At 32.3% G+C, this 25,529-nt stretch overlaps 2 protein-coding genes across 2 annotated transcripts; one reads left to right on the top strand and one right to left on the bottom strand.

Moving 5' to 3' along the window:
- Window positions 1-1,148: 1,148 nt before the first annotated feature.
- On the top strand, window positions 1,149-10,348 carry LOC130807844 (AP-1 complex subunit mu-2). The gene is made up of 11 exons (XM_057673205.1): window positions 1,149-1,672; window positions 3,230-3,376; window positions 3,521-3,583; window positions 3,662-3,838; window positions 3,917-4,020; window positions 4,105-4,212; window positions 4,323-4,419; window positions 4,510-4,607; window positions 4,724-4,865; window positions 4,996-5,118; window positions 9,771-10,348. The coding sequence occupies exons 1-11, from the start codon at window positions 1,544-1,546 to the stop codon at window positions 9,867-9,869; spliced, it is 1,287 nt and encodes a 428-aa protein (XP_057529188.1). The 5' UTR covers window positions 1,149-1,543; the 3' UTR covers window positions 9,870-10,348.
- A 946-nt stretch (window positions 10,349-11,294) lies between these two features.
- LOC130807845 (tryptophan aminotransferase-related protein 1) lies at window positions 11,295-18,109 on the bottom strand. The gene is made up of 5 exons (XM_057673206.1): window positions 17,929-18,109; window positions 16,342-16,669; window positions 12,988-13,268; window positions 11,988-12,307; window positions 11,295-11,874 (listed from the first exon to the last, which is right to left on the bottom strand). The coding sequence occupies exons 1-5, from the start codon at window positions 18,045-18,047 to the stop codon at window positions 11,693-11,695; spliced, it is 1,230 nt and encodes a 409-aa protein (XP_057529189.1). The 5' UTR covers window positions 18,048-18,109; the 3' UTR covers window positions 11,295-11,692.
- Between the last annotated feature and the right edge of the window lie 7,420 nt (window positions 18,110-25,529).

The raw sequence follows: 25,529 nt of genomic DNA, 5'->3' as shown, positions 1-25,529 counted from the left end.
AGATTCTACCACACAATTAATAGCTCTTGCAATAACACCACTAGATGGTGCATAAAGAAAGGAGAAAAGGCAATAAAGTATTTAATTAAAAAGTAATGAGTTACGATTTGGTGATTAATGAAGTGTGAAAAACATTGTAAAGGGGAGCAACTATTAAAAGCATGTGAAAAAATATATTAAGTGCATATTGATCAATGTTATCTTGATAATTATAAAGTATACTCCCTTAAGTAAGCTATATCTTAATTGCATTACATAAAAAATAGAGTAATCTTAATTGCATTTATTTAAGTATTTTAATTCCACATAGTAACCCACACTTTTTAGCATGAAACAATAATATTGACTAAAATGTCTAGAAAAACACCCTTGTGCTATTTTTACAAATTTTTGTTGAATATAATCAAAATTATTGATTACATAAATTACTTGGACTATACAATCGTCCATAAATTATGAGGGGCAATATGATCTTTAAGTCTCTTCATTTCAATTTAAATTGAGTTGAATAATGTTGAGTACTTTAACCTATAATATTAAAATTATTTTTCGTATAGTTTTTTTTTTAGGCAAATTTTTATTCATATCAAGCTCAACTCAATCTGGTTTGAATTGATTATGAATTGAGTTATGTCAATTTGAATTACAAATAACATCATATCTTTGAGTTTAATTCAAGTTTAAATTCAATTTTAAAATTTTCTCAATAAAATTATTTTTAAAGTTAAAATTCATGTTTAAATTCGTCAGTTAATTTTATTTTTTTCTTTTTCCCGACATTCTTTTCAATATAAAGTAAGATTAGTAAATTTCCAAACACTTAACGACCCGTTTGGTTAGTGATATTAAAGGGTGGTAATGATAATAATTTATAGTGTAAAATTTCATTAAAAGTTTCATATTATTCCCATGGTAATTAAACTTTTATAATAAAAAATTTTTTTGTTTACAAATTTCTATTACCACTTAATATCACCCCTCCCAATGATAATGCATTGGAATTTGAAATGAATTTTATTAATAAAATAAAATAATTGATGTTAGACAAATTTGACCATCAAAATAAGTGAGAGATTTTTCAACCAAAATCACACTAATTTTTCATTCAAATTATCGCCTACGAAACGGATCGTAAAAGAGGATCAAAATCATACGGTTTGCAGGAAAACAAGAGAAAACCTTCCAATTCCGACAAGGCTAAAATCCTCGTTTTTTTATACCTCCCATTCGGCCATTCCCATTTTTCTTCTCTTTATCATCCCGACAAAGCAATTCTGTACAGATCGCAAAGCTTGATATACTCCCTTCTAAAACTTCCTATATTCACGATCACACCCAAAAGCTTCCAATTACTCTTTAATGGCGTAAATCAGAAAATCTCCATCTAATCATCAATTTAACCTAATTTACCAGTCACTAATTCACAATTTTCACCAGATCTCTCTTCGTTCGTTCTCCACTGATCTAAATTTTTTCAATCGTCAATAATAATAGTAGAAAGATTTTTTAGGGATTCTACTGAGTTTCTCCGATCGAAGAAACAATGTCGGGAGCGGCCTCAGCGCTGTTCCTTCTCGACATTAAAGGTAGAGTTCTTATATGGCGCGATTATCGTGGCGATGTTTCCGCTGTTCAAGCTGAGCGATTCTTTACTAAACTCATTGAGAAAGAGGTTTTTTGATCTCTCTCTAATTTATTATTGTTTAAAGTTTGATTTTGATTTTGATTTTTAGCATCATTGTTTACTTGATCTGAATATATTGAGGTTTAATTGAGATGAAATCGCTAATCTAAATCTGTTTCACTGGAATTTATGTAAAATTTGAGATGTGATGGTGTAATTCGAATAGCAAACTGAATTTATAAGGTGGTAAGATCTTGATCATGCATTTTCGTGTGCTCACTGTTTTTGATTGGTTGTGCCGCCGACTGTTGTTTGTCCGAGCTTGATAAATTTGAAATTTGATTGATTGATTAGAGCAAATTTTCATTGTTGGATAATTTTTTTTATCTCGAACTGTGAACAATGTTATGCTTAGATTTTGGGGGTTATGTACTATGTGTAGTGATCTATCTCACTTATAGTTGGGATAATCAGAATAGTCATAGGGTGGTATGTTCATCAAGTTCAGGCATAATTATGCACTAGAAGATGTAGATTTGGCTTTTGAAACCGTTTGAAGTGTCAGCCTACTGGAAATTGGGTCTATGAGGAGTTGGGTGTAGGTATGAAGTTGTTTACCCATGTCAGACACTGTTCAAATGTTCACTCGACTAATTTGTGAAAACCCTATTTTGTATTCGACCAAAATGCATACCCATGTGAAATCATTGAGAATCTGGCTCGTGTACTTGAGGTAAAATGAATAGTTTCGAGTAATAGGTTTGTAGTATTCTATGTTACTTTTAGTTTGGATGAGGGACATGGTGATGGTGGGACTCTTTGCAAGTTCCAGCAAGCCCATTTGCAAAGACTTACTTTTGTACTTATAACATTGTTGAAAAATTTCTACTCTGATAGCATATGAGATATGTTTGGGGTTATTGATGAGCACTTGATACTTAAGCAATGCTCAGCAATGCTGAATTTTATCCAGAATTGGACTAGGAGTGAAGGCTTGGGAAGGGAAGGGAGGGGAGGAGTCCATGTTTCCTTCGATTAGGATAGTAAGGAAAATGAAGGGAGAAGGGGTGGGGGAGCTTTTGGATATTTTTCTGCTTTTTACTGCTCTGTAATATATTAAAAAAAGTCCTCCGCTTTTAAAACATCAAATCTAAGTACTTGACAATTGGCCGTAATCGTTCCGATTCAATGTAGCCTCTTCTTGGAACCAGTCCGCTGATGCTGCACCACTTTCAGTTCCTTCTCGTTTTCCTTTCAAATCTCGGGATTTTTGTCGAATTTATTTCCTGAATCAACTATTGTCAATTTCCCTCCCTCTCCTACTTTGTGATTCAAACAAGGCATTTTGCTTACTCTAGTTTCTTACCTTCTCGTATTTTCTGTCCTTTCATTCTCTCCAAGTAAAATATAAGAGTTGGATGGAGTTTCTCTGCATGTGGTGATAAACTACAATGGTTTGCACTTTTTACTTCATACTTAATACTACGTCATAGTAAATGACTGTCTGCTCAAGTTTTCTTGGATTATGTACTTTGTCTTTAGTATCCCTGTTAGATGGATTCATGAATCTCATTGTTTATGTTTTTCAATTGATTTTTTTTTCAGGGTGATCCACAATCACAAGATCCAGTTGTTTATGATAATGGGATTACATACATGTTTATACAACACAACAATGTGTATTTACTTGTTGCTACACGGCAGAACTGCAATGCTGCAAGTGTTCTTCTTTTCCTCCATCGTGTAGTTGATGTAAGCTCCTTTGGTAATTTTTGTACTTAGCCTTTTTTTTTTTGAGTATACTCATTCCTTCTGTCTCTGTAAGTTTTTCATCCAATGTAAAACTTCTGCCTTTCCTAGTTGATCTCTATCTTCCTTAACAATTTCCCTGTGCAGGTATTCAAGCATTATTTTGAAGAATTAGAAGAGGAATCGCTTAGGGATAACTTTGTTGTTGTGGTAAGAGGTATTTCTCTTTACTTTAGACAATACTGGTATAGTCGAGATTGATGCGCTGATATCATGTGTCTTCTGCAGTATGAGTTACTCGATGAAATTATGGATTTTGGTTACCCTCAGTTCACAGAGGCAAAGATCCTAAGTGAATTTATCAAAACTGATGCTTATAGGATGGAAGTCACACAGAGGCCTCCAATGGCCGTGACAAATGCCGTTTCATGGCGTAGTGAAGGAATAAATTATAAAAAGAATGAGGTGAAATGGAATTTTCGAGTTTTTTTATCAGCATTTACTATCTACAAATACTGAAGTGTTTCACCCTTTTTATTGCAGGTGTTCTTAGATGTTGTTGAGAGTGTCAATATACTTGTAAACAGCAATGGACAAATAATTAGATCAGATGTTGTTGGGGCATTGAAAATGAGAACATATTTGAGGTATAAATATAATGTATTTATTTACTGTGTTGCTCGTGATTTTAGGTTTTTCTACCATACTGAATAATATGTTCTCTGTCTCAGTGGGATGCCTGAATGTAAACTAGGCCTGAATGATAGAGTATTGTTGGAGGCTCAAGGACGAACATCTAAGGGGAAGGCTATCGACCTGGATGACATCAAATTTCACCAGTATGTTTAAGATTAGCTATGTTTGCTTCTTGCTACTACTAGAGTTTTGTTCATTTTGAAACTTGGAAGCCAGTGGTGTTCTTATGTTTCCTGCTTTTCCTGTTACTAAGGTGTGTGCGTTTAGCTCGTTTTGAAAATGATAGGACCATATCATTTATACCTCCTGATGGATCCTTTGATCTCATGACATATAGGCTCAGCACTCAGGTTCACTTCAATGTTCTCTTTGCGTATCTCCTTTACCTCTTTCTCTAGAGACAACTCTTATAATAGTGGTTGGGATTTTGTTTGCTTTAGGTAAAGCCTTTGATTTGGGTTGAAGCCCAGATTGAGAGACACTCAAGAAGCCGTATTGAGCTAATGGTGAAATCTAGAAGCCAGTTTAAGGAGAGAAGGTATAACTGTGCTGATGGATTTTATTAGCCAATTATATCTTGTTCTTTATTTTATCCTTTATATTAGTGTCATTCATGTGCTATCTTGTTTTGTCTTCTTTGCTTGAATTCTGTAGCACTGCAACAAATGTTGAGATTGAATTGCCAGTGCCATCTGATGCCACCAATCCAAATATTCGCACATCAATGGGATCTGCAGCTTATGCACCCGAGAAGGATGCTTTAGTTTGGAAGATAAAATCTTTCCCTGGTGGCAAGGTAGAAACATTTCGGAATTTCGCACTGCCTTATTATCACAAAAATGATACATCTAATGTATAGAATTTTGCAATTTTTTTGTAATTCTTCTGCAATTAGTCCTTCATTTCTACAATGAACTTTTTGATAGGAATACATGTTGAGGGCAGAGTTCAGTCTTCCGAGCATTACAAGTGAAGAGGCACCTCCTGAAAGAAAAGCTCCTATAAGGGTGAAATTTGAAATCCCTTACTTTACTGTGTCAGGAATTCAGGTATTGATTCTTATCCTTTGAAAATTGCATGCAAAAATTTCCATCTATGTTGTGTTCTGGCCTTTATTATATTTTAGCTTGCCATGTGATCACTTATTACTTTTGTCACAATTGAAGGAGATGTTTGAATATTGTATAATATTATGGGGGGTATTTGTGGGATTTACTTGGGCTATACGTGTGTGACTACCAGTATACTTGGATGAGTTAGACTTAAATACATACTAGTCAATTGTATGATTTTTACAAAGTTTCCTTTCTTGTTATGATTGATCATCTATAAAATTTGTAATTTTTCTAGCATAGCTCTACGTAATCGCTGTGACTTTAACTGCCTCACTTTACCGTCTTAAAGCGTTCATGCCTCTTTGAATTGGATGAGCGAGGGTGTCCAAATTGTCTATACTCTATAGTTAGGACTGTTGGATCCTATATTATCCATCCTTTCACATGTCCTGAATTGATATTAGCCAATAGGTTTCTGCTTATTGGAATTTGAAAATTTTCTCTCGTATTTGTGATCTTGAATCTTATACATCAAGGTTTCATATGCGTAATGAAAATTCCAAATTACTATTTTTTTCGCCTATTTTCGTTTCTCTGCCATATCGAACTTTAGATATGTTCTGGTTACGTTAAGTGTTAAATTGCTGGAAATCTGGATCTGAACCTCAGCAGAGTTGATTAAATCAATCAAGTTGTTGTTAATCAGATAGTTGATGGAAGCCTGTGTATTTTCTGTGGTGGTATTTGACGTTGATATTATGGTGTATCTATGAGTTGGAAACAATATATGTAGTTTTGTCCATAAAAGTCAATATAAGTTAACAGAGGAAAAAGTTTTAGAGTGTAATTGAACAACATGAGAGGAAAAGGAGGTCTATGAATCCCAAGGATGAGTACATGCTATAATATGTTTTACTTAGGTTGCATGGGATAGCAAATGTTGGCAGTAGGGTGGGACGTTTTGGCTTGTAAAATTATGTACACGTTCACAAACACACAAGTACTTTCGGATTGATTTTGACTCGGAGACTAAGGGTATGTTTGGTATGAAGAGTGAAATTGTAATGGAAAGGAAACAAATAAGAAGAGCTAATGGTAATGTAAAGTGTTATTGTTATAAAGTGTTTGGTATAACTAAGAAATGGAAACGATTATTTTAATTTCATCTTTTTGCTCTTTGTATGGCGTGTGTAGTACAATACTATAGTCTATTAGTATAAGAGAAATAATGGGATGAAAACAACAAAAAATTATTGAATAAATTTAACAAACTTTTAAAAACCTAGCATGGTTTACACATGTTGGACACATGTGAGTTGTTTTGGCAAAGTTATCTTTTTGTCTTTTGTTTTACCTCCATGAAGGGAAAAGCTGGTCTCAAAATGATAGTCAATGATTTGCAAAATAGAAAGCAAATCCACCATTAAAGACCAATGGTTTCTGGAAAAAACAAATGTTTGATCTTTGCAGTTGCATTGTTGTGAGAGAGAAACAAAAGTAAAATCAAAGATGTGAGATGGAAAGATGAAGAAGTTTGGGTGAAGGAAGAAATGGAGAACAATTAAAGTCAAGCTTCTACTCATTTTAGAGTTGGCTCGAGTAATATGGAAATGAAAATTGTTTTATAGTGAGTTTTGAAAGGTAACAAAGTAACGTTTTAGGATACACCTCGGTAATGGATTGGATTTCCTAGGTCTTATATCATCAAAGAATAACGGATTCACTTAATCCAATCTGTTTCCAAGCGTTAAAAATTCTATACCAAAGACCCCCTAAGAGTCTCCATTTGACCATAATGACTCAAGTCTCAAACTCAGTTTACTTGATGCTAACTAGTGGGGAAATTTATAAATACTTCCTCTGTCGTTTTATTGCACCATATCTCCTAAAGATGTGAGAGGTTCATGGGAAATATGTTGTACTTTATAAAACAAAGGAATAATAGTTTTGAACCTCTCTTTTGGGAGGACTGTGTGTCTACATTTTGGCTTCTTGAAAGAAGTTATATGGTTCAGCGAGCTTGTCAAAATAATTTTGATTATAAATTAATAAAATGGCTATAATATGCACATTATAAATGGCAAAAGTGTTGTTTTGTTAACTTGTTTATAGACTTGCAAAAAATAAATAACTAAAAGTAATCCTCTGATGCCAACCTGGTTGTCATTGATTCTCCTTTTTTGAAGCTGTCTTCCTCATTCTATCCATAGTGCAAAAATAAGGCCGCATCGCATCGGCCGCCTTGTAAAGGTTTACATAAAAAAAAAAATCAAACTCATATTTCCCGCATTGTAAAGGTGTAAAAAACCATGTTTGGGTCGTTTCAAGGAATATATCATGCTTTCGGTATGATGACCCACATCATTCCTCACCATTCCGTTACCACAATGCGGAATCGCAACTATTACTTCAGCTTTGCACTATGATTCTATCTTTTAAATTGATCCTGTATTAGGTGTCATGATTTTAAATGAATACTGTTGTACTTTATGTTTACACCATTTGTTTCAAGGCACCTCTTTCTTCTTCCTGTTCCAGCTTCCCCTGAAGATTAAAGTGGCAGATACAGAGGTTTTTCGTTTTGCTCACCCTTGTTATATTTTTCTATAACGCTGTCTTTAGTCTCATGCAATGAAGAAGTCTCCTGTATATCAATTAGGCCTCTTTTTCTCTATCATTGATTGAGCCACAAATATGCAGTCAATGGAAATGTAGGCCATTGGTAGAACACAGATACTCCGACGATTGCTCAAATAATACACGTGGAGTTTTAGGTGGTCTTTGGCTAGAGCTGTGGACATCAAGTAGATAGAGCAATACACAACTACTATGCCAAAAGCCTTATTTCCTTAAGATTAGAGATCAAGTAGACAGAGAAAAAAATATTTAATGGGAGAATTTTTCCTCTTTTGGAGCAACTTATGGTTTGATATCATTCAAGATTGAATTATTCTCTATTTCCCTTGAGTTTCTCATTGTCTTATGTTTTTCTACAAGGCATTATGTCTTTTAGAAGTAAACTGGTTGTACTTGCTGTTGTGCAAAGGAAGAATCAGTAGTTTGTATTTGTTGAGTAAAACAATTAGGTAAGATCGAAGATTTTCAAGAGGCATGCAAGCAGAAGAGATCTATTGAAAGTAGAATCTTATATGTCGAAGTTGATTCTGTTTTCAACTTAGTTGTACAATGTTTAAGAAAATTGTTTGGCAAAGATTTTAGTTAAGGTTTTCTCACATCCCAGTTTTATGTTTTTTGAGTTGGGTTTCTTTATAGCGAAAATCGCTAAAAATGATATCAGCCTTTTGGGTGATCCATCAAGTTGAAACCCATCTTTTTACATTTTAGCCGCACCGAACTATAAATTATTGATTATACGTACAAGACAAATGTGAAGGTAGTGAGTCCTCGTTGAATGTAACCTATGCCGACTTAGATGGGTTGTTCTGAAACTATTTAATTCAAGTTGAATATTCAAGGCTAGTAGAGATCCATAACAAAATAGATAGCTGATCAAAGTAACCACAATTTAGAACAACTAGGCATATACGTGAGGTCCTGTCTTCAAAATTAGAATATTTCTGACATGAAGATGACTTCTGACCCATCATCATCCTGCGACTCTATCCACCTTCCTCCAGTTTGCTTGTTTGTGTTGGCATAATTGAGGGTTTCACCGTTTCAATGTAGAAATGTTCTTCAAAAACCTTTGTTTTCTCAGGGCGGTCTTATTAGTTGATTTTATGGTCATTTTTATGCTGATATTTCTGGTTGAAACCAAGAGGTTTTCTATGAACACCATTGTGGAAGTGTGGTGGTCGGACTGGTGAAGGTGGATAGTTTTCGAATTAATGTGGCATGTGATCAATAAATGTATGTCTGTAGTAGTTGCTACTGCGGGGCAGGTACGCTATACAAAATGACTATGTAATATAAATTAGTGCAGATCCTGTGAAGGGTGGGCTTAGACAACCAACTGAAATGGAAATCGTACATTTTCTTGTTATGGATTTGTTAGCTGTATGGTGGATCATTCATGTCGATTTATTGATTTGTGATAGCTACTTTAGCTTTGTTGCCCTTCCCAGCAAAGGTCCTCTGTTCCATTTGGTGTAGTCCCAGTGATTATGTCCATCTTTCCAAACAAGTGTTCACAAATCACAAGTTCCCTCGTATGGATTTTTCTGTAATTTGATGGCCCTAGAAGATAAGAAGAGGATAATTACTTCTAGTTGTTGAGAAGCAAAAGTTAAAGGAATCTTCTAGAGCTTTGCAAGCAGACATTTGTTCTAGAATTAAGAGAATAATGAGTCCGCTCTTGGCTACTTCAAGTAGTATATAATGCTTTTTCTCTAAAAAATAATGTCTTTGGCCTTGGCCTTTTATCTTCTCATTGATTTGCTTGGCCTTGGCATTTTTTTTTTTCAATTTTGGCCTTGGTATTTTTTAAAGTTACCTTCATTAATTGACCTGAAATTTTGATGGTAAACCTTGAACCTTAGTATGATTCATATTTTGGCCAATGCTCTACTTGTGTTCATTCCTGTGTACTGTGCCTGAGTGTGCCTAATTTTCTTTATTTGTTTTGCGATTTATTTTTCAAACTCTAGACAATAAGATGATGATGAATTGTAATATTTGATCTGCAGGTTCGCTATCTTAAGATCATTGAGAAAAGTGGGTACCAGGCTCTGCCATGGGTGAGGTACATAACAATGGCTGGCGAGTATGAGTTGAGGCTAATGTAACTCAATTAGTGATCCAAGTGCCAAAAGGTATGTTCATCTGCACTTCAGGGACAAATTGGATAATTGAACAAGAGTGATTCATGAATTTTTGGTTTCTTATGGGCAAGCAGTCTCTTGTGGCATGTCATCATTCTCCAGCCTTTGTTAAACATTCATTACATTTGCAGTTCATGTGGCATGAATTTTTTTAGTTCATGTGCAGAATTTTCTTTACTAATGTGAAAACTGTGCTGTGTTAGTAGTTTCTACTCTGAAATGAATTTTGCACTTAGATTTCAAATTATTGATTTCAAGAGACCAAGACTGATGAATCTTGGCTGTAAGAGAATTTCCCGTTCTGAAACTTGTAGTTTTATCTGATATTGTGTATGTTTCCTGTATTATGTTCTATGCTTTCAAACAGATGATTTTTTTTTGAAAAATGCAGTATAATGTGAACATTTCTGTTGATTCAAAGAGAAAGAGGGCCTATTATTGCACATTTCATTCATATTAAAGACTAGTTATAAACTAGATTTTGTTTTGGACATTATAATCCTTACAGAAGAATGCTTCTATTGGTCATCACTCATCTTCAAGGGTGATAATCAACCGAATTAGTCATGCTTAAGCTAAGCTTGACTAGACTACTTGAAATAAATTTGTCAATTCTAACTCGAGCAGTTCTTCTGCTTAGACTTGACAAGAAATTTGTCAAGCTTGAAAGTCCCAGATGATTTGAACCAAACTTGAGTAATGCTATCTTAAATCTTTTTTGTTCGATTACTAAAACTAGAATAGTCAAATTTTGGTTTGATTTTAAATCGACCCTTCCCACGATATGACTTTAGGGCTGACGCGCACATCTTACTTTTTAAAGATTTAGCTTAAATTATATTCATAAAATCGTAAATATATTTTGTGTAAAACTATTACAGTTTGGTTTATACGATGGTATTTCGACTAAAGCCTAACATTATAGGCTGTGTTTGAATTATCAAAATTCAATCTGAGCTTAATATTTTGACGAGAATGTGACTTTGGTTGCTGAGTAATTTGATGATCGCAAATTTTACCCAACATCATTTAACCCTAGTCCCATGCCAAATTATGAATATGACTCGGAATTTTGGAAAAAGTGGGTCACATATTTAATTGTAACTCAATCCAACCTATTATTTTGACTTCCACTTCATCGTTCTAAGATCATGATCTTAAATATTTCCTTAATGAATTTAATTCCAAAGTATTTGAGTCTTCTACATAAATTAATAGATTTCAATTTGTTAACTTTCTTTCTGGTTCAATGATATTCTGTCGTTGCATATGCATAATGCCATCTTAAACGATTTTCTTTCATCTTCTACTCACTTTTAGGTATTGATGTTCATTCTTTTGTCTTCTTCAAGAATTCCCTTTTCCCAGCTATACAAGAAAAGATATAGGCCATAAAACTTATTATTAATTCAAGTTTAACACATTGGTACATACATACTACAACTTTATAACTAAACATCACTTCTACTGCAGGATGAACATGTTTCATATTTTATTTCTTATACTATTTCTTGCTCCTTATCATGAGGCTAATACTAGACATCACTGTTACTGCAGGATGAACATATTTCGTACTATATTTCTTAACACTATTTCTTAGTTCTTACCATAAGGCTAACAGAGAAACATAGCAGACGGTTACTGGTTTCTCTAGCTACATTTTCTGTCCATCGATGTATAGTTTTGTCATATTATTATACTATTCTTGATAGAATACCTAACATATCGGATGAAGCCTAGGGATATGTTATATACTCCTACTAGTTTTGTTGCTTGAAGTTGTCAATCTAATCCTGAAGAGTAGAGAGCCTTTCTAGGAATTGGTTGAAGGTTTCATCACTTTCCATCATGCTAACCCTTACATACTTTGATGAGACTCCAAATCTCGGTCCAGCCCTTGTTCGAATCTTTAGCTTGTTCATCACCTTTTCTGCATCTTCACCCGTTTTCAGCTCCATCCATGCATATGCTGTGATAAGAGCACATTCATGAAACACACAAACAAAAAAGTTTGCATGAGCTAAGTAAAGCTTAGGTATTGAAAAAAAAGCAGAGTATAGTATATAATTAGATGAGAGATACCAGGATTAGGAGGAGTGGACTTATTCATGAAAGTACAAATCTCAGGAGAGTAATCCGGTAGCTTGAAGATACCACAACGATTGACAACAGCTCTGAGCCTCTTCCAACGCTCAGCTAACACGCGGTGGCTGAACTCAAAGAACCCTTCCTGGTGTTCCACCACAAGCTTACCATTGGGAAGGTGTTGCTCATAGTTATCAGAAACAAAGTCAAGTATGGTTGTTGCTCGAAGTTGGCCTTCATGACAAGTTCCAATGGTGACTAATGACATAAGTTTTATCATCCTTAGTGCTATTTCCTTGTCCTTAACGATTGCCCACCTTCAGTATTATTAACAAAACTACAATTAATCATTTTTGTTGAGATAATGACTTTATTTAACATACTACTATTAGATTTTATGATATTAAAGCTTAAGCTGATACCATATGAATTATTATGCAATAATTGGCAAACTTCTTTATCAAGTATTCCTCCGTCCTCGAAAGATGGCATAAAAAATCAGAAAAAATTAGTGGGTGTGTATACTAGTGGGGTAAATATAAGTGTAAATGTAGGAAAGAGAAAAAGTTTTAGTGAGTTAGATATTATAGGTGGAGTTATATCTAAAAATATTAATAGAGCAAATTCAATTAGATTAAAATAGTAGGTACAAAATCTAAAAGGTGAATGTTTTAATTGTCGAAATATCTCCACCACAAAAGAAAGATATATTAGTGATTGATATACTAAAATGTACAATGACTCATTTTAGGGTTTGGGTTTAATTTTTTAGTTCATATGGGTTTGGATCAACATCTGAGTTTAGATATAAGTTAAGGTAAAAAAAAAAGGGTTTGGGTTCAAGTAGAATCTAGGGTCCTAAGATGCAATTTCGACTCGGTCATCCCTATGTTGTATCGATCTACTTAAATGCATGTATTCATGTGTAGGAACTCTAGGAAGCAATAATGATGCAAAATAAAATAAGGAGACAATGGAAGTAGGTAGAGAAAGTTACCCGACACGAGAACCAGCATGGCCCGTAGCCTTAGATAAGGTGAAGAGCATAACATCATAATCAGCAGGAGCAGTTATTGGTGTGTACTGAGGCCAGTAGTAAGCAAGGTCACATATCACAACCCCACCTTTCTTTTTCACCACCGCCTCGCGGAGCCTACCATCTGGGTTGTTTGGTGTTGTCACCACCTCTATGTATGGCCCTTCCTCATTAAACTTGTTTGCATCTCCTCTCCATTGGTATATCTCTGATTTCTCTTCCTCTAACGCTTCCTCATAGCACTGCATATTGTTACATAATGGAACAGTTTTGTTAATTATGGGTCTATCTAAGGGAGAAATCCACGATACTAGTATAAGCCAGGTTGAACATGTCATTCTACATGTGTGTCTAATTAACCGACTCAATAAAAAAATTAACATTAGGATTGCGTCGTATAAGAGTATAGTTGTCTCAGAATTTGTGAACTATAAAATATATTTCTATTATGGAAATTGACTAATAACTATTAAAAAATTAAAACGTCCTACTTTTAATTCTTTTGGATGGACCCGGGATATACACTACTTTTACCCTCTTATAGGGACGATTCAAACTTTAGGTATTTATTAGTTTCAGTTTGAGCTAAAGAAAATTTATTGATGATACTGAAGTAAATTAGTGAAATTAAATTAAACTAATCAATAGTGAATTCAACTGAATAATACTCTACAAGTCTTGGCAAATTATTCTATGCATCAAATTCATTTAAAAACCATCACATAAATTAAGATATTTAATTAGTGGCTATAATTTAATTTTAATTTTCTTGTAGTGGGAAGTTTGTGTACAAAATAGGAAAAACTAAAAATTTTAAAATATATATTAGAAGGAGGTGGGTCGGTTGCCATTGGCATAATGACCATCAATGCTTCGTCTAACTATACACATGACCATGTGCTCATGGTTGTTCAAAAGGATAGCACACATCGTTATTTGCATGTGTTTTTTTTTTTTTGAAGAAAAAATTTCATGATCAATATTTTCTTCTGTTGATTAATTTCTTAATCTTCAAAATATATTTATTTCATCAGACATAAGTGTGGTGTTTTAGACAAACAACTACAAAACATATATATTTTTGGTCTATTTTACACAATACAAGGCATTAATATATTGTATAATGCTTTGGACCCATCTAACATAATTCGAGAATCTAGATTTAGTATGCTTGGAACATGATCTGGATTATTAAATAAATAAACTTAATATTAAATTGTTTAACATTTAACACAAAAAATGATAGTCGAATTAATTAGTTCATTATATGTACATAAGTTAGTGTTAGTTCATTATATGTACATAAGTTAGTGTTCAACTCAAAACTTTATACTATTACTATCTTGGGTTCGCCACTAGATATAATATATTGCTTTCAAATACCATTTTGGCTTTTAATGTCATGTTGACTTCAGATACCACGTTAGGGAACCAATTCAATTAAAAAATTATGCTAATGGTTGAAGCCTCAAAATGTTTTATGCGCTAACACATTATTATAAACTGTATTATTTTTTCTTTCTAATCTAATTGAATCTCACATCAACAACAATGCGAGAGCCTTATCCCTAAAAGATTAAAGATAACTGCATGAACCAATATATCAGTTCCAATGTCGTCATCCACATAAATTCTTCTTCACCAAATCATTTCAAACTAATCTCAATCTAATCTCAAATTAATTTTATTCCTTTGGGTGTATGGGGTTGCTTTAGTTGTGTGGTGGTAGTTTAATTTCCATTTCATATCTAATAAATAATTTGGCTTAATGTTTGGTTCTTTCGGTAAAACAAATCAAATGAACTTTTCTCATAATTATTTGGTGGATGATTTTGGGTTCCAGCTAAAAAGAGAATATTAGAAGAATAATTGAGAAATTAATTGACTCAAAAGTTAGAAGTTTTATATTGTATATATATTCATTTATTAACTACTATATCTATTATTTTTCTTTTTTTTTTTTTGAAAATTTAATTCCTTTATATATATTCATTTATTTACTACTATATCTATTTTTTCTTTTTTTTTTGAAAATTTAATTCCTTTATATATATTCATTTTATTTACTATTATATCTATTTTTTCTTTTTTTTTTGAAAATTTAATTCCTTTATATATATTCATTTATTTACTACTATATCTATTTTTTCTTTTTTTTTTTGAAAATTTAATTCCTTTATATATATTCATTTATTTACTACTATATCTATTTTTTCTTTTTTTTTTTTGAAAATTTTAATTCCTTTATATTTGACGCAAAAAGTTGGAAGAAATAGGAACATGATGTATGATGAAAATGTTTAGAATAAAGTAAGCAAAGGTGCCAGCAACAAACACGGCCTGTTGCACGTATGATCTCCATCAATTAATTTCAATTTTAGTTTTCCATAAACCCTATATTCTCCTTCTCATAATTAATAAACCATATTGACTTATTAATTTTTAATTTAAGTTATATAAATAGGGAGAGTCTAATCTTTACCACTCTCCTCTAAATCTCTTTCCTCAACTTACTATTATTAAAATTAATAAAAAATTTACTACTAGGATTACACTCCATTTAACTATAAGGACTTGATATACAAGAAAAAAGACTTTATGAGAATCTTAAACAACTTTTTTAATTTTTAAGGTCCATATATAATTAAAAATCAATATATATTGTATTTATCAAAAATAATAATACTAATTAATAGAAACAATTTTAAATAAATTAATTAAATTGAAAGTCATTTGTAGAAAATCATAAATATAGTGACCCTACTGGTTAAAGGTGAACTCCTAATCATGTAAAATCAAAATTAAAACAATAATATAAAATGTAATATTATGGACATTACAAGTGGAAGCCAAATGGTAATCTTATATGTTTTAGTCAACAATTGGTACTTTATTTATAGTACATTATGTGATTAGATCATCGTCATAATCATCATATTTAAGTGTATCTCACTTATAGAATAAATTATAATTAGGGTTTGTGAAGAAAAAAGACAGTGACAACTCATAATAAAAAAGAAAAGTGTGCTTAAAGAGTCCTCAGCTCGAAATAGATCTATAGATGAATCACAAGAAAAAAAACCTAAACAGACAAAAGCACCTCTAAAAATCAAAAATAAATAAATAAATAAATAGAAACTAGGTAAAAATGAATAAAAAATAATATATAAAACAAACAAAAATAAAAACATCAACTAAAAAGCAAAAGATATTATGTGTTTATATATATATATAATTAATATAAATATTTAGTTTCATATTTAAGTGTATGAATTGACCATGCAAAACTATATAATAGGGGTATAAGATAATTACCGAGTAGTAGGGTTGTGCACAAACAACCGGAATACGACGCTTGTTCTTAATTTGATTACAAGAATTGATACGAGAAGCCAACGCCGCAAGGGTGACCGTAAACAGCTGAGATGAACCCGTCCCTCCGATGATGTACCGACCTTTGGTCACGGCGTTTCCCACGACGTTATGAATCCGATGGACAGCCTTACTGAATTCAGGCAACTGGTAGAACACACCGCCCTCGTCATGATCAGCAAAGTAACTCATTAGGTCTGACGCTTTTATTGTCACTGAACATTTATCATCCACATTTTTCCAATACATGTAGTACATCTTCGGGTCACCCCTGAAAAAATTATTTTTTAATCAAAATTTAGAATAAAGATAATTTAATTTGTTACAAAAATGATAAACAAAAAATGATTTTAACTAATATCGTAAGAGAATTGGAAAAATCTTCAATTAATTAATTTTTAGGGTTTTTATTGTTTGTTTTGAAAAAAGTTGTTTAAGCGGGAAATGGTAACGGTTACTTATTAATTTATTGCAAAATAATTATTTTTCTTTTTCTTGTTTGGTAATTGAATTATTAATTTCCAAATATGTTGAAAGCATTTCAATTATACAAGATCATTCAATTATTGCTTGGAATTGAGTGATTATTTATTTATACTATTAATGCATGGAATGATCGAAAAAGAAAAGAAATTTATGCCCTAAGTTAATTTTTTTAAGAAAAAAAGTTTCCTTTAATTTCAATTATTTGATGGGATATCTAAAAATAGTTTTTTTCATTTTAAAGTTGAGTTGATTGAAGATCTCGTGCATGCACGTGACTTATTCTCTCTATATAGGTGTTGTGAATGACTTGTGACTTGTGACTTGTGAGTGGTTTGAAAGATGCATGGAATTGATGGAAGCTTTTCTTTTGTAATATACATTATTTTATAAAACGTTTTAAATATCATATTATATGTATATGTATATTAACTAAGTGGACTCTTTTGAGTCTTTGTATATATAAGTATTTACTTTTGTAATTTTACTTTTTCAAAAAAAGTGTCTTTAGTTAATTAAATAATTATAAGAACTTTTTGGAAGGGGGAGATGAAAACAAATGAAGATAAAAAAAAAACCTAATCAAAAAATTGCAAAATTTTTTTTGGTGAAATTAGTGTATGTTCTTTTATATTACAAGTAATTTTTAAGGAGAGAGTTAGATGAAAATCAAATTCATAACCTTATATGGAAAATTGATTTTGTTCGTTAACTGACATAAAATTAGATTTTCAAATCATTTTTAATAAACCCATAAAATGTTTAAAATTTAGTCAAAAATACGCGGAATGTGAAAAAATTTTGTTCACTGTATGTTTTTTTAAAAAATTGATGAATTTATTACCATCAAAATAACGTACATGCTTTCCAGTTTATACACAAAAAATTTTCTATTTATTGTAATTAACCATATACTCTTGATCAAATTTAACATGGATTATATATTATCGTGATTTTACCTTACACTCATTTGAAATCTAACTTTAAAACACTATGTACACGAACAATTTTGTTAGTTATGTTAAAAAAAAAAAAAAAAACACTCACCTATCAAGGCTAATGAAAGCATCATGAACAGTACCATTGTTACAATTAGCATTGCTTTTTACAACGCCATCACCATTATTATTATGATTGGAATTCTGCTTAACTTCTGTAATACACATTTTTGTGTTCTTTCTCTTTCTCTCTCTTTCTCTCTCTCTGTTTCTCTCTCTATTTTTCAATGTTTATTGATGTTTTTGTAGAGGAAACTCTCCATTATTTATAAGAGGGAAAAGGTGTATATCAAGAACACAGTCAGTTACTTCGTAAACTTTTATGAAATCAACAATTTTTGGCCTTTTTCTAAACCATTTAATTAATTTTAGTATTATTATTTCTCATTTATTTATTACCTTAATTAAACAATTATTAATGCTTAATTGTTTTATGTATCTCACGTGATTTACTTGCCACGTTAATACTGAGGCATAAAGTGAATCTTACCAAGTCTTTTTCTAAAAAAAACCCTTGTAAATATGAAAGAGATCAGTGGGATTTATTACTATTGAAGAAATTCAAAGTTTATATTTGTACATGAATCGAAATAGTATTAGAATAAGATAATATTAGTGACCATTTTATTTACTTTCGAAATATTTTATAGAATATATATATATATATATATATATATATATATATATATATATATATATATATATATATATATATATATATATATAATTTTCAAAGGAGACGATTTCATAATGTGACATTTTTTATTGGGTTCGTTTATGTACATTTAGTCATTTACTAAAGTGCTTTTTTGCGATAATCAATTGAAAAATTGACTAATTATATGGGTACGTCTCATGATGAGACCATATACAAAACAAGTTGTTTACTTTAATAACATCAAGACAAATATGCTACTATTAAATATGATGTACAATTTACTGAAAATTTAGCCATCGTTAAATACATATATAATATATATTCGTAAGTTTTAACTATCCATTTAAATGTTTAGTTACGTAAGTTCATTAACAACTATTTCAAGATGTTATTAGTGATATTTATCAAGGCTAGCTATAAGGGGAACACCATGAGTTAGTGCTTAGGGCTTTGATTTATAGGGGTTTATATTTTTTCTATATGTTTAAAATTAAAATGAAGACTTTTTGTATATTGTGTAGTAAAATTAAATAAATAGGGAGAGTACTAAATTTTAATTTGAGTTCACATCCAATCTATTTTTTAAAGGATGATTAGATAAATTGGTTAATTTGTATTATCAACTTGTATTGAATGATTGGGATATATTAGTAAATCATTTTAGGTGAGCAATATAATCTCTCTTGATAATTTTTAATTTACTACTTTTATTATTAGTTCAATTAAGATAAGTGATAATAGTGGTTTAAACTTTAAACTTATATGGCTATTTGAAATTTAAGATTAATAGTTGTAGGTTTCATATAATTATAAAATTTAGCAATATAATTTTAATATATTAATAAAAAATAATTGTACTAATTAAAGTATTAAACAAATTTATAAATACAAAATTGTAATATATAGAACGTAATTTAGAATTTAGTGGCCCATAATTTGAATTTTGCTCAGGGCCTTTAAAATGTAGGAGATGACTCTGATATATATCATACTTTTTCGTAATTTTAAGTTTATTTCCTGAATAAAATTGATCTATATTTTCCTTTACAAATCAATAAAGTATTCATTTACTAGTGAATTTTGAAAAAAAAAAAGGCATTGATTATTCAATAGATATAATTATCACATATTAGACATCTGGCTCATCTAATTACAAAATTAAGTAATTTCATTAATTAGTAAAATAATGTTGACTTGATATTAAACAATTAATTTCATTGATAATTCTATATAGATATAGTTATCACATAAAGTTAGGGACTTTTCCATTTGTGATATGAGTTTGATTCTAAACACATAAGAAAAAAGTTAATTTTCTTTTCCTTGTAGAATAAATTCTCAAATAAATTGCCATTTTATTTAAAAAAAAAAGGTACATATATATGTTTATATAAAACTTTGGTCTTGACATTATAATTGAAAATTTACGAATTAAATCTTTATTTTAGTTGTTCACATGATTTCATGTGTACATTTATTAGCTTCCTTTTGCCAAAAACGCACAAATACAAACTTTCAATGCGTGTGAATGATAAAATTATTAGTAATATCCATAAGGTATCACAACATGGCATTAGTGATGGATGCCCAATTTAAATTGCAAATTAATTAGTTGATCTTATACGATTACAAGGTAAACTAATTCTAAGTAAATTTTTGAAGTTAAAAAACAATGATTAATCTATGTGAATTATAATTTTCTATTAAAGTATTAATTATTTATCATCAACAATTTAATATTACAGTCAAAAATAGAGTTTAAATGAAGAAAAATAACAGACTATATCTATACTCCGTTTAAAAAGATGACGTAATAATTATCCACCAATAATCACAAGTATAGTGAGAAATAATGTAGAGGTCATACTTTATAGAAATCATTAAGTGATGTTGCAACTTCATTTTGTTTGTGTTGTTGAGCTTATCAGTCCGTTAATAGGTAATTCTTGATGAGGGATATATTTGGGTGTGTTAAACCTTGCCACAAAGTCTTGAAGATGATCAAAAAAGGACGGAGCAGAGAGAGAAGATGCAGAGGAAAGGTGAGGAAGAAGAGAGAAAAGGAAAAACAACTTGTCTTATTTCAATCAAAGGAAATCAGAAAAAAACATTATTACACATTTGTACAAAATACATGTATATATATGAATATATTTTGAATCTAAAAAGAATATCTATTTATATTGTATTAATATGTTCAACACCCCCCCCTCAAACTAGGGTTGTGTAACATGCCTAGTTTGGATATGAGAGTGTTGTGCTGTGAGGATGGAAGGATTTTGGTCAGGACGTCTGCCAATTGAGAGGAAGTAGGGAGATAGGTAAGCTGAATCAATCCTTCAAGGACTTTATCTCTTGTGAAATGGCAGTCCACCTCTATATGTTTTGTTCTTTCGTGAAATATGGGATTTTTAGCAATGTGTATTGCACTTTGATTGTCACAATGCAATGTTACAGGTTGTAAGGAATGTATTTGTAATTCTGCTAGGAGCCTAACTACCCAAGCCACTTCACTTGCTGCAGAAGACATTGCACGATATTCAGCTTCACTAAATGATTTTGATACAGTGCTTTGTTTCTTTGATTTCCATGCAATTGGTGAGCCACCTAGTAGAAGAATGTAGCCAGTTATGGAACGTCTGGAATTAGGACATGAGGCCCAATCAGAATCACTAAATGCTTGTAGAGTGAGCTTGTCTGATCCTTGTATTAGTATGCCTTGGCCTGAAGTGCTTGCCACATACCTTAATGTGTGGTGTAAGGCATTGATGTGTGGGAGTCTTGGTGTCTGCATGAATTGGCTAAGGTGTTGCACAGTATAGGCTAGGTCAGGCCTGGTATGAGTTAGAAAATTAAGTTTGCCAACCATTTTTCTGTAGTAGCTGGGTTCAGAATAAAGTTCGCCTTCATCTTGATGTAGTTTGAGGTTCTGAGGGAGAGGAGTAACAGCAGGTTTGGATATATCAACTTTAGAAGATTGTAATAAGTCCTTGGTGAACTTTTGTTGAGTAAGAGCAATGCCATTTGGCAGGTATCCAATCTCAATGCCCAAAAAATAGTGAAGTTTACCCAGATCTTTTATGCTGAATACCTGATGAAGATGAGTTTTGAGCGTTGAGATGACACTCTGATCATTACCTGTAATAAGGATGTCATCTACATAAACTGCTACTGCTGTGAATGAGTTTTGTTGATCCCTTATGAATAAACTGTAGTCATTTTTGGATTGAGAAAAACCTTGAGAAAGAAGTTCAGAAACAAGTTTTGCAAACCACTGCCTTGAGGCTTGTTTAAGGCCATATAAGGACTTCTTTAGGAGGCAAACTTTCTTTGATGAATTTGGTAAACCTTCAGGAGCTTTCATGTATACCTCCTCATTTAGATCCCCATGTAAAAAGGCGTTATTAACATCTAATTGAAAAATATCCCATTGCTTGTAAACAGCCAAGGAAATAAGGCATCTTACAGTTGTCATTTTTACTACGGGAGAAAAAGTCTCTTCATAGTCTATTCCTTCCTTTTGTGTATAACCCTTTGCTACTAATCTGGCTTTGTATCGTTCAAGTGATCCATCAGCTTGTAATTTGATCTTGTATACCCATTTGCAACCAATTGCCTTTTTACCTTTTGGCAAATCAAACATAACCCAAGTCTGATTATGTTGTAAAGCTTGTAATTCCTGTTGCATAGCAGCTTGCCATTCTTTATATTGGTTTGCTTCATTGTATGATTGTGGTTCAAATAGAGATGTCATGGAAGCTATCAAACACTTATGTGAATCAGGTAAAGTAGAGAAACTTAGAATATTACACCAATTTGGGGAAGTAGAGGAAATGGTAGCATGAGAACAAACATAATCTGCTAGATACTGAGGTGTTTGTTTGATTCTACTTGAGTGTCTGGTTGGTTGTAATGAAGGTTGAGTAGTGGTAGTATTTTGATGGCTGATATGTTGTGAAATGTCTATTAAATGGTCAGAAGGGTTAGAAGAAGAGGTAGGTGTAGTAGTAGATATGTGATGTGTTCTTGTTGAAGGAGGAACATCATCCTCAGTGTAATCAAGGGTATTAGTTGTTAGAGGTAAAAAAAATGGATAGAAAGGAGAGGAATGAGAGGATGTTGTTGTTTGTAAATGAAAGGGAAAATGTTTTTCATAGAAAATTACATCTCTGGATATCAAAACCTTTTTTGTTACTAAATCATATACTTTGTATGCTTTTTGTAAGTTTGGATAACCAATGAAAACACAGGTTTGTGCCCTTGCATCAAACTTGGTTCTGTGCATTTTCTTAGTTGAAACAAAACAGAGGCAGCCAAAAGATCTGAGGTGTGATAAATTTGGTTTAGTTTGAAGAAGTTTTTCCTGAGGAGAAATGAGGCCTAAAGATTGTAGGGGCATTCTGTTGATGAGATAAGCAGCTGTGAGCACACATTCACCCCAGAATTGTTTAGGCAAGTTGGATTGGAATGATAGGGCTCTGGCAGTCTCAAGAAGATGTTTGTGTTTTCTTTCCACCACTCCATTTTGTTGTGGAGTGGCTGAACAGGCTTTGTAGTGTGTGATACCTTTAGTAAGCAAAAAATCTTTCATGTGTCCCTCACAAAGGTCTGGTGCATTATCCGATCTGATACTTTTGATAAGGGCATTAAATTGTGTTTTTACATAAGAATAGAAAGATTTGAATATAGACACAGCATCACTTTTGTATTTCATAAGATAAATCCAAGTAGTTCTAGTGAAATCATCAACTATAGTGAGAAACATAGTACAACCATTATGAGTACAATGCTTATAAGGACCCCAGATGTCTAAATGAAGAAGCGCAAAAGGAACTATAATTTTGATATGACTGGTGGGGAAGGATAGTCTACTTTGTCTAGCTGCAGGGCAAATTTTACAAAAGGAACTATGTTCATAACTAGAAGTTCTTAGAGTAGGCAAGACATTCTTTATTACATTGAAAGGTGGATGACCAAGTCTGAGGTGCCATAATTTGGCATTATTAGAATCTGATATAGCTGAATAGCATGATCGTGGTGAGGAGGCTTGATCTTGAACAGATGGCTTGGAAAGAACTGGTGTAGATTGACAGTAATATAATCCATGTTTGAGATTACCAAGCTGAATTGGAGTTTTAAGAGAAGGGCCCTGTATAGAACATGTGTTATTTGAGAAAGAAACAGTGCAAGATAGATCTCTACAAAGTTTAGTGACAGAGATAAGATTGAAGTGGAACTGAGGAACGTGCAACACATCTTGAAAAATAATTTCAGAATTTAGTGGAATGTTGCCATGGTGTTTTATCAAAGCTTGAGAGCCATCAGGTAAAGTAATGTGATTTTGAAAATGTGAAGGAAAGGGTTGAAAAGAATCAAAAAGATCAAGGTTGTATGTTATGTGATTGGTAGCACCACTGTCAATTATCCAAAGAGCATTATTAGTTGAAAAAAGACATTGCTCACCAGCTAAGAAGCATGCAGTGTTTGAATCTTCAGCAAGAATTGGAGAGGCTTCTTTCTTTTGTTGATTGATCAAATGTAGCAGCATATTATATTGTTCAGTGGTGAAAGAATTGGAACCAGCTGGTGTAGATTGTAGCTTGTGTGGATCAGGATTTTCTAAATCAACCAAAGCAGCTACTTTTTTATTCTTCCAATTGGACTTAGTAGCAGAGTTTGAAGGAAGGCCATGCAATCTGTAGCATCTATCTTTAGTGTGACCAGTCTTCTTGCAATAGTCACAAAAGTAAGATGATTTTCTTTGAGAGGAGGACTTTTCACTAGAATGAGGAGGTCTGTATGGAATTATGCCAGAGTTACTTCTATGTTCAGAAGGTCTCCCTTTGTTGGCAAACATGGCATGAGAGTCTTCTGGAATATTTTCAGAGATAGCCTTGTGTTCTTCTTCCTGTGCCAGGAGCCTGTAAGCATGAGATATAGGTGGCAGAGGATATTGTATAAGGATATTGGCCCTGACATGTGAGAATTTAGGGTTGAGCTTCATTAGAAAAGAAATAGTTCGTTGTTCTTCTTGAAGAGTCAAGACTCTTTGAGTGATTCTACATGTGCAATTTGTACAAGTGCATATTGGCAAAGGTTGAGTAGCATCTTGTGTATCCCATAGTATTTTCATTTTTGTGTAGAACGAAGAAATACTATCTGTTCCTTGTTGCATATCAGCAAGTTGCTGTAGAGTGGAATAAATTTGTGTACCAGAAGTCTGTCCAAATCTTTCTTGAAGATTAGACCATATTGCGGAAGCAGAATCAAAATGTAGAACACTTCTGGCGATTATTGGATCTAGCACCTTCATGAACCAGGTGATAAGAGTACTATTGATTCTTTCCCAGGCCGGAAAGAGAGAAGAAGAATCAGCAGGTTTTGAAATGTTGCCATTGATGAAGCCGAGTTTGTTCTTGGCTGATAAAGCTATTGTAACAGATCTTTTCCAATCAATGAAATTGTTTCCAGTAAAAGGAGTAGAAACGAGTATGAAACTGGCATCGCTAGGATGTAAATAATATGGAGAGGTTGGATTAGTGATAGGGTCGATGTTTTGTTGAGTTTCAGAATGAGAAGACATAATAGATTGAAGTAGAGGAAGAGTCTGAAAAACAGTTTCATATACCAAAGAAACAAGGGACAAAGGATAAGAAACACTTACGGATGTATGAAGATACTGGAAACGAGCCGATCGAGAATCAAGAAGAAGATCAAGATATCGAGAAAATTAGGGTTGCAGAAAAAAAAATGGTGAAGAAAGAGACGAAAAGAAGAAGGATCAAGAGGTTAGTCTGATACCATGTTAAACCTTGCCACAAAGTCTTGAAGATGATCAAAAAAGGACGGAGCAGAGAGAGAAGATGCAGAGGAAAGATGAGGAAGAAGAGAGAAAAGGAAAAACAACTTGTCTTATTTCAATCAAAGGAAATCAGAAAAAAACATTATTACACATTTGTACAAAATACATGTATATATATGAATATATTTTG

The sequence above is a fragment of the Amaranthus tricolor genome, chromosome 3, assembly GCF_026212465.1.
Source record: "Amaranthus tricolor cultivar Red isolate AtriRed21 chromosome 3, ASM2621246v1, whole genome shotgun sequence".
NCBI classification, from domain to species: domain Eukaryota; kingdom Viridiplantae; phylum Streptophyta; class Magnoliopsida; order Caryophyllales; family Amaranthaceae; genus Amaranthus; species Amaranthus tricolor.
Note: the sequence above shows the minus strand (reverse complement) of the source record. Positions and strands in the feature narration are given on the sequence as shown.

Coding starts and splice junctions, on each gene's coding strand:
- LOC130807844 (XM_057673205.1), top strand. CDS start 1,544: ATGTCGGGAGCGGCCTCAGCGCTGTTCCTTCTCGACATTAAAGGTAGA. Junction 4,420..4,509: donor CATATAGGCTCAGCACTCAG/GTTCACTTCAAT, acceptor TGTTTGCTTTAG/GTAAAGCCTTTGATTTGGGT. Junction 4,608..4,723: donor AGCCAGTTTAAGGAGAGAAG/GTATAACTGTGC, acceptor TGAATTCTGTAG/CACTGCAACAAATGTTGAGA.
- LOC130807845 (XM_057673206.1), bottom strand. CDS start 18,047: ATGTGTATTACAGAAGTTAAGCAGAATTCCAATCATAATAATAATGGT. Junction 16,670..17,928: donor GCTTTCATTAGCCTTGATAG/GTGAGTGTTTTT, acceptor TAATTTTTTCAG/GGGTGACCCGAAGATGTACT. Junction 12,308..12,987: donor CATGCTGGTTCTCGTGTCGG/GTAACTTTCTCT, acceptor ATAATACTGAAG/GTGGGCAATCGTTAAGGACA.